This window comes from Sinocyclocheilus rhinocerous, unplaced genomic scaffold (assembly GCF_001515625.1).
Source record: "Sinocyclocheilus rhinocerous isolate Xijiao unplaced genomic scaffold, SAMN03320098_v1.1 scaffold1474, whole genome shotgun sequence".
In the NCBI taxonomy this organism is placed as follows: Eukaryota; Metazoa; Chordata; class Actinopteri; order Cypriniformes; family Cyprinidae; genus Sinocyclocheilus; species Sinocyclocheilus rhinocerous.
Genome location: NW_015655412.1, coordinates 384,894 through 403,638, shown reverse-complemented (window position 1 = coordinate 403,638; position 18,745 = coordinate 384,894). Strand labels below are relative to the sequence as shown.

Below are 18,745 nucleotides of genomic sequence, written 5' to 3'. Positions count from 1 at the left end.
CGGCGTTATGCAAATCTTCTCACATCGTGACGTAGACATGTGGGGTGTGTTAGAACGAGCCGTTTTAGGTAGGCATGGTTGACTCTTAACTTTTATAAAGAATATCTCTTTGGATTTGAGACTTTAGTCTTTGCAACTTTACAGATCTTCTTTATGCACCAAGAGCTTGTAACACTTCAAAGAGAAAGGAAAAATTGAAATCGCATCATATGACCCCTTTAATGCTTCTTAAAGGGGTGGTTGATTGTGATTTCACTTTTTTAACGTTAGTGTGTAATGTTGCTATTTGAGCATAAACCATATCTGTTAAGTTACAACGCTGAAAGTTCAATGCAAACGAAGATGTCGTCTTTTAAAATTATGGCAGTTTAATGCCTACAAAAATGGCTCGTAGGGACTACAACGAGTTACTTCCTGGGTTTGTGACATCACAAACCCTGATAAACCCCGCCCTCAGGAACACACAACAAAGGGGGCGAGGCCATGTTGCGCTGCTTTAGAGAAGAGGAAGAGAAAACTAGAGGTGCACGTAAAAAGATTTTCCTATATGAATCGCGAATCTGTCTTCTAACGATTCTAATGGATTCACAAGTTTCAAAATCAGTGTTCTAAAGCAGCGGTGCTCAATCCTGTTCCTCGCGTCCCCTGCTCTGCACACGCTCTGCTCTGCATCTCTCTCTCTCTCTCATTCAGCTCAGCTCAAACAATGAACTGTTCCAATTATACACTTATTTTCACATAGCTATGAGAAGCATTAAACATGGACACGCACGCGGTTGCTGTGCTGTATTAAAGCTTTAATCAAAATAAAACCGTATATTTAAAGCTAACATAAGCAGTAGCATTTACAAATAACAGCATATCTAAAAGTATTGAGACAACAACAAACAAAAAACATAGGCCTACCATTAAAAGCCGTGCTTGCACAGGTTCTGCACGATCCTCTTCAATAATATCCTCTGCGTCTCAATTGGGCTCAAATTGATAAGCAATATTGACGACGCCATTGTTTACAACACAACCGGAGCACATTCTGAGCTGAGAGGCGTGATGATTAGACGCACACTAGAGGCGGTTTAGCGAATCACAACACACTGGGCCAGCTGACCAATCTGAGCCCATCGCGTATTTCTGAGGGAGGGGCTTCATAAAACCAGGAAATCATCAGAGCGTTCAAAGGAGAAGGGACAGAGCGGTGTGGAATAAAGGTAAATTATGTGAAAAAATAATGCGTTTTTTTTAAACGAAGCATTAACACATGTTAGACTGCACCCCATAAACACAATCGAGCCTAGAAAAAAACAGTCAACCACCCCTTTAAAGGCTCTTGTTTACAGTCGGAACTAATAATAACTAGGGGTTTTGATATGTTCTATCTGGTCTATTTTTGGGTGTCTGTATATTTATTTTGGTGTAATGAACATTTCTTAAAATTGTGGCACCCAGGAAGCTTTCTGGACAATTTCTACAGCATGGTAGTAAGGCAAGTAAACAATCAGATTCCAGTTTTCTCAATTTTCACGCACACGTGCCTTTATTCCAGCTGAAGCGCATGTTTCCCAGAATCCAGTACTCATCATCATCAAAGTGGATCTCTCCGGTCTGAGGAAAGAAGGCGTGGGCCAGTTCTCCAGTGATGCCGTCGAAACAGTGGTGCAGGTAGGACTGCAGACAGTCTGTGTGGTTTCCAGAGTAGAAGCCTGACGAAAGTCAACCAACCAATATGATTCTTGAATAATACATCCTCTCCTATACGCATTATACCAAAGACGATATGTGACCCCAGACCTCAATATTTAGATTTTTTTGCTCCCTCAGATTCCAGATTTTCAAATAGTTGTATCTTGACCAAATATTGTCCTATCCTAACAAACCATACATCAGTGGAAAGATTATTTATTCAGCTTCGAGATGGTGTATAAATCTCAATTTCAAAAAATTGACCCTTATGACTGGTTTTGTTGTCCAGGGTCACATATATCCAATTTTTTTTATTCCTCCATGTCTATAATACAACTCAGAATCAGTCCCATTTTACTTAATTTAACGGACTCAAACACAACTTCCAGCAAGTACAAACCACCAGTCACTGGGGTGGATCTTCTGAACGTGGCAGTGATCAATGAGAATCATGTCAATCTGAGGAACCGACAATCTAGAGGTGCATTTCCCGAAACAATGACGTAACTCGCTGCATAACTAACCACAGTATGATACATTGTTGAGAAACTAACTAGCAATTCTGGACCATTTCCTGAAAATGCAGGAACTTTGTCTCATATTTGTCATTTGAACCACCTTGGTCGTTAATGATGTCAAGCAGGTGGTGGAGTGATAACTTCAGTTAATCAAATAAATGGAAGAATCTTGTTTTTGTTCTCTGCTATTTTGCTGGTACACACATGCGCACTCTTCAAAAACAGTGCTTTAATTCTCTTAAGAAACGAAAAGATGTAGAATGAAATTATATATGTATGGAATGAAAGATATAGATTGAACTACATGTTAGCTTGCTTATTTTGCTCAAGTGCATGATCTCCACATGTCATAGTAACAACAAAGTGTGCTTCTAACCACAGGTTGAGGGATGTAGTTCCAACCATACAAATTTGCGATGGTGTTTGCGAATGTTCGCTAAAACTTCAGATTTGGGAAACACCAAATCCTTGAACTATGTCATTAATGATGGAAGTTGTGACCATAGTTGGCAAATTATGCCGAAAAACCTTTTTCTCAGAAACACAAAACCACCAACTTACCTCATTCTGTGTTACTTTTTCGCTTCAAATTCCTCTGTACTGCAACAAACAAACAAACAAAACTGTATTTGATGTACCGATTTTGATGTCGGCCTCTTGATCAGATGGGACCTCACGAAAACTGAAGGGCGAGACATCGCTCCACATAGAGAAGGCCTTGGCTATGCCTCTCCTTGTGTCACTGGCATTCAAAAGATTCCTTGGAAATGACAGCAGTCTGCACGAATACACAAAGCACCCATTAAAATGTGGACAAGTAAACAAAAAAAAAGGAACATGATAAATGATTCTGCCATCATCTACTCATGATGTTCCAAACTTGTATGACTTACTTCCTGCCGTGAAACACACAAGAATTTCTAAAATAAGTTTTATACCAGATCAAACTTTGACAGACCAGGATATGCAAGACCCCAATGAAATATTAATGGCATAAATATACTGTATGACCAGAGGGAAACAAATTCTGTGCTCATTGTCCTTTGGATACACGCTTTTGAAATCCTAGAGCTTCCAAACATACGTCCAAACATGGAAAAAATGTAAATAGGTTATGAAATATCAACAAAGCAGAAGTCATGCGGGACTTCACAGGTTTCAAACAGCGGGCTGTGATATCAGACGAATGCACAAAAACATAAAAGGATTCTTACTTGTAAGTCAGCTTGAATTTGTCCCACTTCAGTTTCTCTGGAGTGAGCGTGTAGCGTTTGTTTCTGGAAAGGTGAAGCACATGGGAGCGGGCGTCTTTATGAATTCCAATGATTAAAACACCAGACATGAGAGCTTCTTCCTTGGACAAAAAAATCTCAGATTAGATTAGATTGATCTGTGAGCAGGATTTTCCATGAAGGTCTGTGCCACGCTTGCTCCTACAAGAGCGATAAGTCCACTTGTGAGGTGCTTTAAAGTGTGATTTGCTCTAATAAATGGCTTGTTGAGCCAGGAACACATCTTGTATTGATTAGTCAGGAGTGAAAAGAGCGCAGACAGAGAGGAAAGTTCAGTTCAGTTATTAAGTCAGATTTGTTGGGCTGCTCTTCTCATCTTTCAGCCAGACTGCTCCACTGTCTGATGGAAGACAATTATTTCATGCTCTTTACAGAACAGTGCATGCAAAGCACTGCAGTACATTTACATTCAATTACAGTAGCACATTAATTCACTAAGGAACTATTTTGTACAAGTGGTAAATATTACAAATTCTTAGTCTAAAACTCCAAACCGATCACCCTTATTACGCATTCAAAACCTGCTGTTGTGTTTTCACATTTCTTTTCGTACTCATTTCAAAATACAAGATAATTGTCATATATAATAGGAACATTTGGTTTAATCACCAAAACACAACAGCATGACCTCAGTGAAGTAGTTTTATCTATTTAAACAAACAAAAAAAAGTTCAAATCATATGCTGTCAGACTGTGAGCGCTGTGGTTCTTGCTGATAGTGGTGATAAGGTAGAAGAGTTGAATCACAGCGTTACTATAGTAAATCAAAGAAGATTCTCGACTCCAGCCAGAAGGACTCTTAAGAGGCTTTTAAGAGATTTACACATCATGTTCTTATAATACTACAGTTGAAACACATACACACAAAACAATATTATCTGATGTGTAAATAAACTTTCAGATTCAGATTTGCTCTAACCACACATAACTTTTTTTTTTTTCTGGGAGTTTTTATCTGTGTGACTTTTCTTGTGAAAGAATTTGACCTCTGCAGTATTACGGAGTTGAAAACTACATTTTTGGTCAGAGTGTGCAACCACAGCCCACACATTCACAGCAAACACATGCTATCAACTTACATGAGTGGTCATTCTAGAAAATCAACAGCAAATAAACATTAATATAACTTTAAAGAGCCCATGACATTGTTTCTGTCACGAATCCGGTCTATGAACTTCCGTTCACTCACCACCAGAGGTCACCCGCTCACTACATGGACTCTCACACTACACAGACTGTTACACTATACCCTGGACTACATTTCCCATCAATCCATTGCTCTGATTGCACACAGGTGTAACCAATCACACGCTCACCTGAAAGCTATTACACACAATATATTACACCCACTCAGGTCCTGCTCAAGTCGCGGGGTATTGTATAGCGTTTATCACTCTCCTAGCGATAGCGACTCTACGGAGCCAGTTTCTAGTTTTTCATAGTTTAGTCATAGTCTTGCCTTGCCTGTTTTCTTGGTTTCTGATTCTTGCCACGTATCTTGGATTAACCCTTTGCTTGCTGTTTCGGACTGTGTTTGCTCCTCGCCTGGATTTATGCTCGCGTTTACAGATTACCTCTCTTGTCAAGTCCTCTGGATTACGTTTGCTGTCGTCTGACTCAAGCCCATTTAGGATTGCTCTTCTCTCTTGCCAGTGCCATACCCGTTTGCTGTTGTTCGACCCTGCCTGTGTTTTTGACTGTTTATTAATAAAAGCTTGCACATGAATCCGCACGCCTCTCGTCTCGTTACAGGCTCCGTTACAGTTTCCATGGCATTGTTGCCGTGATTCACAGGAAGCTTTGGTGGGACATATCAAATGATCTTTTTTTTTTAAACCATGGATGAAAGCACTTTCATGAATAAATTTCATTCTCAACTATAAGTTCCAGCCACTTTCTTTGCAAACGGCTGTTGAAAAAAATTAAGTACAAGTGCTAACTTAACTAGTTGGTGACAGGTAGTAATTACGCTGTAATTTAGTGGAAGGAGTCAAATTAATCCTAGAGAGGATGTATTAGAAAAAAATGATGCACGCATGATCAAGATTGTTGGTCGGTTTAGCAGCAAATGAGACTGTAAGTATGTGTCCACTAAAGGACTGTCAACTATATTAAGGTCTCAAAGCAAACAGCCACAAAAACTCAGTTTTGATTTCATAAGAATGTGCACTGTAATGAATTGGCAGGAAGATGTAAGTCTATGGGGGGAAAAAAGGGGAAAAAAATTAAAACATGTCTTTTACTAGCCATAAAATTCGCCTCATTCTATATTGTAATCCCAGAAGGTATTTGGCCTGAATTTGAACTCAGACGTTGATTTTGAGAGCACTCTCTGGGTTTCATAAAGCTGTCCAAATTTTTTCACTTCGCTGGTAATCTGACCTTAGTGTCTGAAACAGACACATTAAGCAGACATTCACAGACACACTGTTACACTATACCCTGGACTACATTTCCCATCAATCCATTGCTCTGATTGCACACAGGTGTAACCAATCACACGCTCACCTGAAAGCTATTACACACAATATATTACACCCACTCAGGTCCTGCTCAAGTCGCGGGGTATTGTATAGCGTTTATCACTCTCCTAGCGATAGCGACTCTACGGAGCCAGTTTCTAGTTTTTCATAGTTTAGTCATAGTCTTGCCTTGCCTGTTTTCTTGGTTTCTGATTCTTGCCACGTATCTTGGATTAACCCTTTGCTTGCTGTTTCGGACTGTGTTTGCTCCTCGCCTGGATTTATGCTCGCGTTTACAGATTACCTCTCTTGTCAAGTCCTCTGGATTACGTTTGCTGTCGTCTGACTCAAGCCCATTTAGGATTGCTCTTCTCTCTTGCCAGTGCCATACCCGTTTGCTGTTGTTCGACCCTGCCTGTGTTTTTGACTGTTTATTAATAAAAGCTTGCACATGAATCCGCACGCCTCTCGTCTCGTTACAGGCTCCGTTACAGTTTCCATGGCATTGTTGCCGTGATTCACAGGAAGCTTTGGTGGGACATATCAAATGATCTTTTTTTTTTAAACCATGGATGAAAGCACTTTCATGAATAAATTTCATTCTCAACTATAAGTTCCAGCCACTTTCTTTGCAAACGGCTGTTGAAAAAAATTAAGTACAAGTGCTAACTTAACTAGTTGGTGACAGGTAGTAATTACGCTGTAATTTAGTGGAAGGAGTCAAATTAATCCTAGAGAGGATGTATTAGAAAAAAATGATGCACGCATGATCAAGATTGTTGGTCGGTTTAGCAGCAAATGAGACTGTAAGTATGTGTCCACTAAAGGACTGTCAACTATATTAAGGTCTCAAAGCAAACAGCCACAAAAACTCAGTTTTGATTTCATAAGAATGTGCACTGTAATGAATTGGCAGGAAGATGCAAGTCTATGGGGAAAAAAAGAAAGAACAAAATTAAAATGTCCTTTACTAGCCATGAAAAAAAAATCGCCTGATTTTTATATTGTAATTCCAGAAGGTATTTGGCCTGAATTTGAACTCAGACGTTGATTTTGAGAGCACTCTCTGGGTTTCATAAAGCTGTCCAAATTTTTTCACTTCGCTGGTAATCTGACCTTAGTGTCTGAAACAGACACATTAAGCAGACATTCACAGACACATACACAAACACAGCAGAGAGCCAAGGAGTCTCTGGGTTAGAAATTGACAGTGTTTGCATAAAGCTTGGCTCCTTTTTGCTTCACACAGAGCGTACAGTCTTCCAAACCGGACGACTGCATGGACTAACATGGAAGATTTTCTATACGTGCTGTAAAGTCCTCTGCTGACTTTTATCTCAATCTTCTGGAAAAGGGTCAAGTGTCGATAGAGCGCCAGAGTCTGAGTGTTTTAAAAGGTAAAAAGCTAGCAGACGCCACTTGCAAACGCTGATAGGAGCAGTAAAGTTAAGATAGTTATAACTAGAGGAGACAAAGACTATTTTGGTCCGACAGGGCAGAGGGGACATTCCTGAACTGATTCACTTTCAGACCAGACTCTAAGGCCTGCCTTTATATCACATGCATTTACAAGCAGACGTGGTTTTTTAAGCTGCACTCTTGGCGAGCAAGACTTCCATTCTTTTCCAGTGGAAAATAATTGAAAATGGAAAAACGTATTTTAGGTCCAAGATACATTGACAGAGTGGAACTCACAAATGACAGTGTTTTGGGGCGATCAGCTTGCCGCCTAGTTTAATCATACAATATGTGTTCAGCTACCCTCGACCTCGTGATGTAAAGAGTTTGAGACTTGAGTAAGGTCTCTTTGCGGGTTGGCGCAACTACACGCCAAAGCAGACGCTCGAAGGACTGTCTAAAGATTTATTCAGAGATCCCCAGAACCCCATGAACCAAGAAGAAACACAATGGGACATGAGTGCATTTCAAGAAACATATGAAGCTAATACATGGGTGACTTATCCAGAATACATGAGTATTACTGCTCCGTACTATTGTAATAATAATACAAGCCTTCATAAACTGTAGTCTTCAAGAGCAACAAGTGCAAATTCTTAGAATGCCATTTGGCATCACTAAAAATATAAAATACGTTTTTTTTTAGCAGGACATGATTTGGAGCCACATTATTTGCCCAACTCTGAGGTTTGGTGTTGGTTGCCAATGTCAATGTCAACTGGAATTCATGCGGCTTTCTGCAGCTGGCACATGGAGCCTCCCAGGGCTGTTTGCTGTGTGCATTCCAGTCACTCGCAGTTGAGAGAAAAGAAGGTCTCAAGCAGCCACAGGATCATAGATAAGCCAGCAGGTGCATTTCCACAGAGCTCTGCTCTACTGTTAAACCTTCAGTCCAACTGGAATATGTATGATCGCAAGAATCTGCTAATTTCCTCATTTAGCCTTTCAGCTTCTCTGTTCGACTGGCAATAACACCTTGAAGTAAGGCAAAGATTGGCATTTAAAGTCTAGTACACTGGGAACTTAATGGTTTGTGGAGAATAATGCTATGGAGAATCGGTCTGTGGTGGCAAAGAGAGCAGAGACTTGTTTTGGTCTGCAATGAAATCCACAGAAATGTTTGATTACTGACCAACATTTTTCATATAACCTATTTGGTCTCTAATGATCAGTGTTGGGGGTAACGCATTACAAGTAACACAAGTCACATAATCAGATTACTTTTCTAAAGTAACAAGTAAAGTAACGCATTGCTTTTAGATTTACAGCAACATATCAGAGTTACTTTTTCAAATAAGTAATTCCAGTTACTTTGTTTTCCCATTTATTCACTGACAGCTCTCCTGTCTCTGTGCTGAGAGAAATTGGGAGTAAGAGGCACTTCCTTCAGCCTAAGGTTTATTCATTTCACTTTTGGTGTGAAAGGGCCTTTAGAGTTGCCAAAAATATAACTTTTGGGTTTTTTGTTTTTAAAACATAAAAAAGCAAGCCCAGCTCAGGAGACAAAAAGTAACGCAAAAGTAATGTAATGCATTACTTGCTATAAAAAGTAACTATGTCACGTAATTAGTTACTTTTTTATGGAGTAATGCAATATTGCAATGCATTACTTTTAAAAGATCCTTTCCCCTATACACTGCTAATGATGGCCAGCAAGTCAGCAAATGATTACTACGTTTGGTAGCAATAACCTGGCTCGTTGATCACGTGTATGTACTTGGACATACGCATAACCTTGAGGACAGTTCTCATGTGTGGGATCAGAGGATGGATACGGATAACTTTGCAAAATACATGGCATCAAATATTTGAATCATATTCAAGGACTTTTTGTTTGAAGCAGTAACTAGCAAGTAAACCAGATGAGGATGAATGCGAAGAAAGTGGATTAAAGGTAATTTGGCATACACTGAATACAGGGATAATGCCGCCAAGCAGCCTTTTCCTGGGTAATGACCTGGAAAGAGTCTCCGATCATTGTATTTTCTTGGAATTGCAGGTCATTTTCTCCACATGCAGGATATCAGGATATAGGCCTATACAACTAATCATATCCATGTCATGCTGTTAGATTCAGGAACAGAAAAGGGATAAATCTGTAGGTAGCAGCTTGATCCAAGTGTCTTGAGGTTTGGCTGCTTTCCTCTTCACATGTTTGGTACTCTCGAAGACTCTTTTCTTTGTAGCACCACACTGCATAACGGTACATGACAAGACACTGTGGCCTATATTCAATCTCCAGCTCCTTCCAGGATACAACTGCTCACAAGAATCACGGTTCAAGATGCTTTTAATGGACAAGGAACCATGTTTGACAGTGGCTGACCACAGCACAAACAATCAATCACGTGATCTGTTCAAACAAACACATAACATAATACACAAGAGAGTTGCTGTAATTAATTGTTAAAGCCTTTCCAAATCCAAAATGCGATTCTTCAGAGCCTTATCGATGCCATGACAAAGACAAACTCTCTTCCCAGCTACTTTTGTGATGACCGAATGATCAGACACTTTCCAAAGCGGATGTTCATATTCTTCATACAAATCGAAAGAGCTACTCTTATTCGTTCACTGCGTCTGACAGCTTTCTCAACTGTTGGCCATGAGCAGATTTAACGCTCGGTCATGAGCTGCCACTGCGGACTGTAAATTATGTAACTCTGCTAGATCCAAAAAAGTCTTCTGTGAAATAGAAAGGTCTGAGATGTGGACTGGATACGTTTGTAGATTTACTGAGACAGTGTAGTAATATGCCAAAGCAAATAGCTAAATATCCCAAACGAAACCGTCAACACTTTCATAAACCAGTCAGACTGAAAAACCTTGGACACCAAGTAATGCAAGGGTTAAAATCCTAGAGACAGTCGAGGCGTCACTGATGGGTAAACTAAAGTCATACTATCCTTGCCAATAGACATATTTCAGAAAAGACTGATTATATAACTACTACAGATGGAGCATAGTATGGTACTGTACCTTCCATCTACATTCAGTATTGCACATAATAACAAGTGCCAATACTGCATCTTGAAAGGACAGTGAGATCTGTCTGGGATTGTATCTGGGCTATTTAGACTTAATGAAGTCACTTGAAGAGCACTGTCCTGTGTTGACAAAAGTTTAACAGGACAGGACATTCAGAAGGATTCGTTATCTTTTATTAGTAAATAGCCAGTAACCTTTATTTACGTCACAGCTGTAAACCATGATTGGCTCATGCTATTGCTAGTTGTGGCAGGCAAGGGGTTAGGGTTATTGTTTTAGGTTAGTTAGTTAACAGCTGCCGTCTCCTTTGTCATCCATTCAAATGTAGATTTGTAGGCTATTCCCATTAAATGTTTTTTGCAAACAATATATCAAGCACTAAAATTTCACAATGAAATAAAAGTAGTGACAGATCTTTTCTTTTGTATTGTGATTTACAGTACATCTGAGTGATTATTGAAAAAGAAAAACAGGTGAGTACTTGGTTCTATGCATCAGTTGTTGATTGGATGCGTGGCATTCAAATGCGTGGCATTCAAAAGTGAGGTTTAAAGGAATAGTTAACCCAAAATTTTTTTTGCTGAAAATGTGCTCACCCTCAGGCCATCTAAGATTAGGATGAGTTTGTTTCTTTATCAGATTTGGAGAAATGTAGCATTGCATCAGTGTCTCAGCAATGGATGCTCTGCAGTGAATGGGTGCCGTCAGAATGAGAGTCCAAACAGCTGATAAAAACATCACAATAATCCACAAGTAATCCACAGCACTCCAGTCCATCAGTTAACATCTGGAGAAGACAAAAGCTGAAACAAATCCAGCATTAAGATGCTATTATACGAGTACGAGTACTAAACTATACGAGTCCATAATCCATAATAACGCTTCCTCCAGTGAAAAAGTGCTGATTTCCTGTTGTCTCTCACATCAAAATCCAGCCACATATGTGTTTAGAGCTGTTTAAACGCTGCTTGATCTGTGCAGATTTCTCTCCTGATTCACACCAGAACACTTTTTCACTGGAGGAAGCGTTATTATGGATTATGGACTCTATGTATTTTAGCCAGAAGCAACTGTTTGAAGTTAAAAACCTACTGATGGATTTGTTTCTTACAAACACGCAGCTTTTTCCTTCACAAGATATTAATTGACTCTCATTCTGACGGCACCCGTTCACTGCAGATAATCAACTGGTGAGCAAGTGATGCTAAATTTCTCCAAATCCATTTTGATGAAGAAACAAGCTCATTCTCATCTATTAAGTGCACTAAATGAATGCAGAAGTCCTGCACACGTCACCAGAGACATCTCATAGTCCGTTAAACATCCAGTTAAGACATTTTGATTAAACATTTTGAAGTCAAAACATGCACAGATGAATTGTTCACAGTAAGATCTGCAACATGCATTTAGTGTAGTTTTTATTTCATGCCTATATTCACATGGTGTTCACGGCTCATGATTCGGGAGTGCCCATACTTCCAGGACTACATGTGCCTCCAAGCACCCTGCCTAGTGATGAATGGAAAGCTCTCTCCAGGCATTACAGACCTCCTCGCAGGTGGTATTAGGAGGAGTGGATGCACTCAATCTAGGGAGAGTTTTATAGGACAAAACTTTGGAGAAGCCTGTGAGTGGAAAATTAGTTGTCCTGTTTCTTGGAAGAGAAAGGAGAACAACAGGATATTTTATATATTGTGTAAGTGTTTTTGTTTTTCTAAGAGTTACACTAGTATGGATCAGTCAAAGTGAAGAAGCCTAAAAGCCACAAAACACCTAAATGCATGGTTTGGAATTGCCAAAAGTGCATCCAAGAACGTTTCAGAATGTAAAAGTAGAAGAGAAACACACAAAGAAAAGAAAGCGCAGCAGAAAACGTACGAATGGAACGCAGAAGAATGTCATAACTGCCGTCAGTCAGGGGTCGCTCGTCTCTGCGTCGCGTCTCGCCACCAGCACGACGCGTCAAGTTAAAAGCAGTTCGCCGCGTCTCGGATCCCCTGCGTTGCGTTGGGTTGGTGCGATTCTATCCCAACGTTCTTCTGCGGACGTTGCCCCATTCCGTTGCGCTTTTTTTTTTTTTTTTTTTGTGGACGACCGCTTACGACTTGTAGTTTTATAACTCGAGGGTTTCAGTGGATAGTATCACATCATGCGTGACGACCTTGAGCCGCTTTGACGCGTGTCTAGAGTTATGCAAGGAAAAAGTGCGCGTCTGAAATGATCGTTCTGATGGAAATCTAGCATACCTCAAGTCTCCAGACAGGCAAAGCCGTGACTTCATGCATCAAGAGCCCAAACCCCGCCGCCGCGAGCAGAAGCAGTCCTGCGAAGTATTCTTCTTTCCGCAGACTGCCATAAACTTCATGCACCATCTTTGCGACGTCGCCGTCCAAATGTTTCCCCCTAACAAAGACGTGTCAGACCTCACCATTTATTCCCCGCGGGTGACTGGGCTTGCCATTGGGTTCCTGCAGCTCTGAGAGCGGTCAGTGCGCCAGAATGCAGCTCAGCTGAAGCACACATTGTAATGCAATCAATGCAGCTTTTACCACACTTGCTGTTTCGTTGTCATTTTTGGAGGATTAATCATCTTTCAAAAGTCATCTGCTTTTGATTCGGCCTGCTGAATGCAGCATGCTTGCGTTTAAATACAAAAGTAGCCTAAATATTCCTTTTTGAACCTCCAGGTTACTCGGAAATGTAGCCTAATAGGTTACAGATTACAAGTTACCCTATTTAAAATGTAATAAGTATAGTGTAACTATTTCAATTACTTTATTTAAGTAATGTAACTGATTGCATTTGATTACTTTTCTAAATATCTAATGTTTTCAACTGTTAATCATTTTCAAACATGTAAAGCAGGCAGGAGTAACCGTACGCTCAGAATCCTTCACCAACTGAAATAAGATTTTTATAATTTAAGCACAGCCACCACAAAATATTACTTTGAGATCATTCTGAGGTTAAATACAGATTTAAAACTGTAACAAGAATTTGTTTAGTAGCTATGATACTGTTTTGAAATCAAATCTTCGCACAGCTATGACAGGAAACACTGGCATCTAACAATGCTCTGGAAAAAAGTTAATCTTCAATAATAAATATACATAAACCCAGATAGGAAATAAAACCTATCGAATAAGCATGTGTCCTAAACTCCTGAAACACTGGCGTCTCATATTTTAGAGCAGTCACTGCAATTCATGAAAGAAATCAATCAAATCTGTATGTGGGTGTATGTGAAAAAAATCAGATGTAACCCCCTTTGTAATCGTTAACATTTTCTTAAGTAACTGTAATTTAATTACACATTTTTCTAAGTAACTGTAACTGATTACAATAACATTTATTTTGTAATTACATTATGTAATCCCGTTACATGTAACTAGTTACTCCCCAACACTGAATATACCACAAAATGCTGAGCTCTGCATTGGCCGCATTGGTACCAAAATTGTTGTTTTTTAAAACTTTAAGTTAACAAATGTAAATTGGACTTTTAACATTTACACACAATGTATTTCAACGAATCAGGTCACATGAACCCTGAGTCACCAGAAAAGTTAAATAACCATAAAACAACCTTAAAGTCACCATGAAATATTAATGGAAAATTCTTATTTTTTATTGGAATACTGTAGTTTATTATAGATAATTTATCCGTGCACTTCATTATTTTTTTTAAATTCATGTGCCCTCGTAATCTTTAATCAAAAACGTTAACCTCCCCTCCCCCTCTTATGCTTAGGTGTCGGCGGTGAATTCAGTGGAGAGAAATCCCCCACCACTAACTGCAAACTGGCATTCAGATCTGCCTCCATTTTGTTGGCAACGCCCCAGCTTCCAACGATCCAATCAATTCCCGAAGGACGAAATCAAGTCCTGCCCTCTCATTTCAGATGCCGTTTCACTCGGATATACGTCACAGTAGAGAAGAAAAGACAATCGCAACTTCCGTTTCATGCCGACTTTAAAATAACCATTTTATTCTTAGTGTTAGGAATATTTTAATAATCTGAAGAAACATTTCCACTAACAAACCTTTTGTCCAATAGAATGGTTCCATGGATATTAAAGGTTCTTCATGGAACTATGGTTACCAATAAAGAAGCTTTATTTGTGCAAATGAATGTGCAAACATTTTTTCACCGGACAAATGTTTAACTAATGTAGAACAATCTAAATCATTGATTACAGACATTTCCTTAAAAGGTTTTGGTGGTATTTCATATGTTCTTCCAGGCATACATTAGCCAGGTTTCAGTTTCGATAAATATGACCATCAGTGGGGCAAAGTAATGCTGGTGAAACACAAAAACAATTAATCAGAAATATGTCTGTACATGTGAACACTCCGTCAACATGATGAACTGTGGAGTAGATGAATGTTAAATGTGGTAAGGTCTGTGCTAGTGTCACAATCTCTAGCTGGAGTGCCCGCGAGCTCTGTTAGAGGGCACCCCATCCTGTATCTTTTACCATTCGCCCCGGACTCCATTTCCCATAATCCTTTGCCCGGACTCACCATCAATTGCAATCACCTGTCTCTTATCACCTCATCAGTCTCAAACCATAAGAATAGCACACACACACATGCAGACATCGCTGGCGATTGAATGTTGTATAGCTCTTCCGTGGTTCCTAAGTTTCTGTGTTTCCTTGCCTTCGTGTTTTGATCCCTGGAATGTTTCGTTGTTTATGATTGTTTGCTGCCTGCCCTGACCATTGCCTGACTTGTGGATTACTCTTTTGCCTTTGCCTTGGATGTGTTTGTTTGCTGGTGTTTGACCCTGCCTGTTCTGATTACGCTCTATGGAATAAAGCCTGCATGTGGATCCCCACTTTGTTGTTACGCCTCTGAGGGGTAAACGCTGGGATAAACGACAGGGGGAAAAGCTGAAGCTAGCTGATGCTTCACTTCATAGCACTGACACCAGTCACCAGGGAGTACGTTACCCCTAAACATGGAAAAGATATTAGGATATTAGGACAACATTACTCGTAGGACATCGCACACTAATTTTTTTCATGAATATGACTTAACCTGATGGAGGACGCACTCAGTCATTCAGGCAGTCATTCAGAGAGAAATCCCCCACCACTAACTGCAAACTGGCATTCAGATCTGCCTCCATTTTGTTGGCAACGCCCCAGCTTCCAACGATCCAATCAATTCCCGAAGGACGAAATCAAGTCCCGCCCTCTCATTTCAGATGCCGTTTCACTCGGATATACGTCACAGTAGAGAAGAAAAGACAATCGCAACTTCCGTTTCATGCCGACTTTAAAATAACCATTTTATTCTTAGTGTTAGGAATATTTTAATAATCTGAAGAAACATTTCCACTAACAAACCTTTTGTCCAATAGAATGGTTCCATGGATATTAAAGGTTCTTCATGGAACTATGGTTACCAATAAAGAAGCTTTATTTGTGCAAATGAATGTGCAAACATTTTTTCACCGGACAAATGTTTAACTAATGTAGAACATTATTTTGATCTAAATCATTGATTACAGACATTTCCTTAAAAGGTTTTGGTGGTATTTCATATGTTCTTCCAGGCATACATTAGCCAAATTTCTTGCCTATCTCCATCTGTTTCAGTTTCGATAACTATGACCATCAGTGGGGCAAAGTAATGCTGGTGAAACACAAAAACAATTAATCAGAAATATGTCTGTACATGTGAACACTCCGTCAACATGATGAACTGTGGAGTAGATGAATGTTAAATGTGGTAAGGTCTGTGCTAGTGTCACAATCTCTAGCTGGAGTGCCCGCGAGCTCTGTTAGAGGGCACCCCATCCTGTATCTTTTACCATTCGCCCCGGACTCCATTTCCCATAATCCTTTGCCCGGACTCACCATCAATTGCAATCACCTGTCTCTTATCACCTCATCAGTCTCAAATCATAAGAATAGCACACACACATGCACACATCGCTGGTGATTGAATGTTGTATAGCTCTTCCGTGGTTCCTAAGTTTCTGTGTTTCCTTGCCTTCGTGTTTTGATCCCTGGAATGTTTCATTGTTTATGATTGTTTGCTGCCTGCCCTGACCATTGCCTGACTTGTGGATTACTCTTTTGCCTTTGCCTTCTAAACTTATCCTTTCCAATCATCCTACTACCTGTCCGTCTGACTTGTGGATTACTCTTTTGCCTTTGCCTTGGATGTGTTTGTTTGCTGGTGTTTGACCCTGCCTGTTCTGATTACGCTCTATGGAATAAAGCCTGCATGTGGATCCCCACTTTGTTGTTACGCCTCACTTTGTTACAGAATCACCAGCCATACGCGGATCCAGCATTTATTTGAGCATTCTAGGCCAACCAATGGATCCAGTTGACCAGTTACTAAGACTTCGGCAAGGAGACTCTTCAATTGATGAGTACGTACATCAGTTCTGTTAGTTGTCCTATCGAGTGCCATTTGACGATGTTACTTTGAAAGACATTTTTAATTTTGGACGTAATGAGTCAATGAAATCATGGTTATCTGAAGGGAAAGTCAATTGTACATTGAGAGACTTTATGGACTATGCACTTTTGCTGACCGGTTCCTTATTCACTGTGGGAGAAGCAGAGGGTTTTAAAATCCCCGCACCAGAACCTCTTCTTAAGATGGCCACCAGCCCAGAGACTGTTCATAAAATGAGCCTTGAATATAGGCATGAAATAAAAAAACTCCTCTGGTACTTCTCAGTGACTTCAACATCCACCTAGATAAACCACAGGCTGCTGACTTCATCACTCTGCTTGCCTCATTTGACCTCAAGAGTGTGTCTACTACAGCTACTCACAAATCAGGTAACTAATTGGACCTTATCTACACACACCACTGCTCAATGGACAACACTTTAGTTACACAGTTCCACACCTCAGACCACTTCTTCATCACTTCTAACCTCACACTGACCCCGGACACAACACACACTCCTCCGCAGGTCACCGTTCGGAGTAACTTACGCTCGCTCTCTCCCACTCACCTATCCTCTATGGTTTCATCCTCGCTTCCTCCACCCTCTCAGTTTTAAGCATTGGACACAAACACTGCTACTGACATTATTTGCTCCACTCTAAAATCTTGCTTAGACAACTTTTGCCCCCTTTCATCCAGTCTCAATCCGAGCAGCTGACCAATTAATACTAGTACTTACCTATTCTATTCTGTTCTATTCTATTCTATTCGTTTTGGTCTAATTTATTTATAAAAAATAAACCTTGCTATGTACTATTTATGTAAATAGACTAACTGAGACTTGTCACAGCACTTGTATTTTGTTGCTCTCTCGTTGGTCTGATTGCTTCTACTTTGTGAGTCACTTTGGATAAAAGCGTCTGCTAAGTGACTAAATATAAATGTAATGTTCATGTCAGGGCCCGCCACACCAGAGCCTCCAGCCTTTAGCGATGTCGGGCCACAGTCTTCAGCCATCATGGATGCCACTCCAGTGTTCCAGAGTGAATGTTGCATTTGAAGACACAAAGTCAGTCCCAAGGCGTTCGAGGCTGGCATCCAGCGTGGAGGACACTCAGTTGGTGTCGGTGCGAGCTGCTGGCATTCCAAGGGTCTCTACGTTCCAGAGCCACGCAGACTCTACGCTCACGAGCCACGCAGACTCTACACTCAGTAGCCACGCAGATTCTTGGACACAAACACTGCTACTGACATTATTTGCTCCACTCTAACATCTTGCTTAGACAACTTTTGCCCCCTTTCATCCAGACCAGCACGCACCACCTCCTCTGCCCCCTGGCTGTCTGATGTTCTCCGGGAACATCGCTCTAGACTCAGGGCTACAGAGAGGAAGTGGCGCAAATCAAAAAACTCTACTGACCTTAGTGTATATCAGTCACTCCTCTCCTCCTTCTCTGCAATTGTCTCCACTACTAAAACAACATACTACCACAACAAAATTAACAACTGTTCTGACTCTCGCACGTTTTTCAAAACTTTTTCAAAACGTTTCTAAACTTATCCTTTCCAATCATCCTACTACCTGTCTGTTTAATCCTATCCCCACTCACCTCCTTCAGGCCATTTCTTCTTCAGTTATACCCTAGCTCACTCACATTATCAACACCTCTCTTCACTCTGGTACATTTTCCAAATCCCAAGTCTAGCCCAGGGGAGGCTCCTGAACCCAAGTTTAGCCCAGAGAAGGCTTTTGATCCCAAGTCTAGCCTAGAGGAGGCTCATGATCCCAAGTTTAACCCAGAGAAGGCTTCTGTTCACGAGTTTAACCCAGAGAGGGCTCCTGTTCCCGAGTCTAGCCCAGAGAGGGCTCCTGTTCCCGAGTTTAGCCCAGAGAGGGCTCCTGTTCCCGAGTTTAGCCCAGAG

At 40.5% G+C, this 18,745-nt stretch overlaps 1 protein-coding gene and 1 pseudogene across 3 annotated transcripts in view; one reads left to right on the top strand and one right to left on the bottom strand.

The window, feature by feature from the left end:
• Positions 1 to 12,882, bottom strand: part of LOC107718256 (matrix metalloproteinase-23-like) — a 30,785-nt gene extending 17,903 nt beyond the window's left edge. The window contains exons 1-4 of one of the 3 annotated variants that reach the window (XM_016525247.1): positions 12,645 to 12,882; positions 3,413 to 3,552; positions 2,837 to 2,976; positions 1,533 to 1,700 (exon numbers count right to left, since the gene is read on the bottom strand). In XM_016525247.1, the coding sequence (XP_016380733.1) occupies positions 1,533 to 1,700; positions 2,837 to 2,976; positions 3,413 to 3,552; positions 12,645 to 12,770 (574 nt within the window). In that variant the 5' untranslated portion in view covers positions 12,771 to 12,882. The remainder of the gene's footprint in view (positions 1 to 1,532; positions 1,701 to 2,836; positions 2,977 to 3,412; positions 3,553 to 12,644) is intronic. The other 2 variants (XM_016525249.1, XM_016525248.1) reach the window with 2 other exon arrangements.
• A 4,205-nt stretch (positions 12,883 to 17,087) lies between these two features.
• LOC107718263 (uncharacterized) overlaps positions 17,088 to 18,745 on the top strand; it is a 4,816-nt pseudogene continuing 3,158 nt past the window's right edge.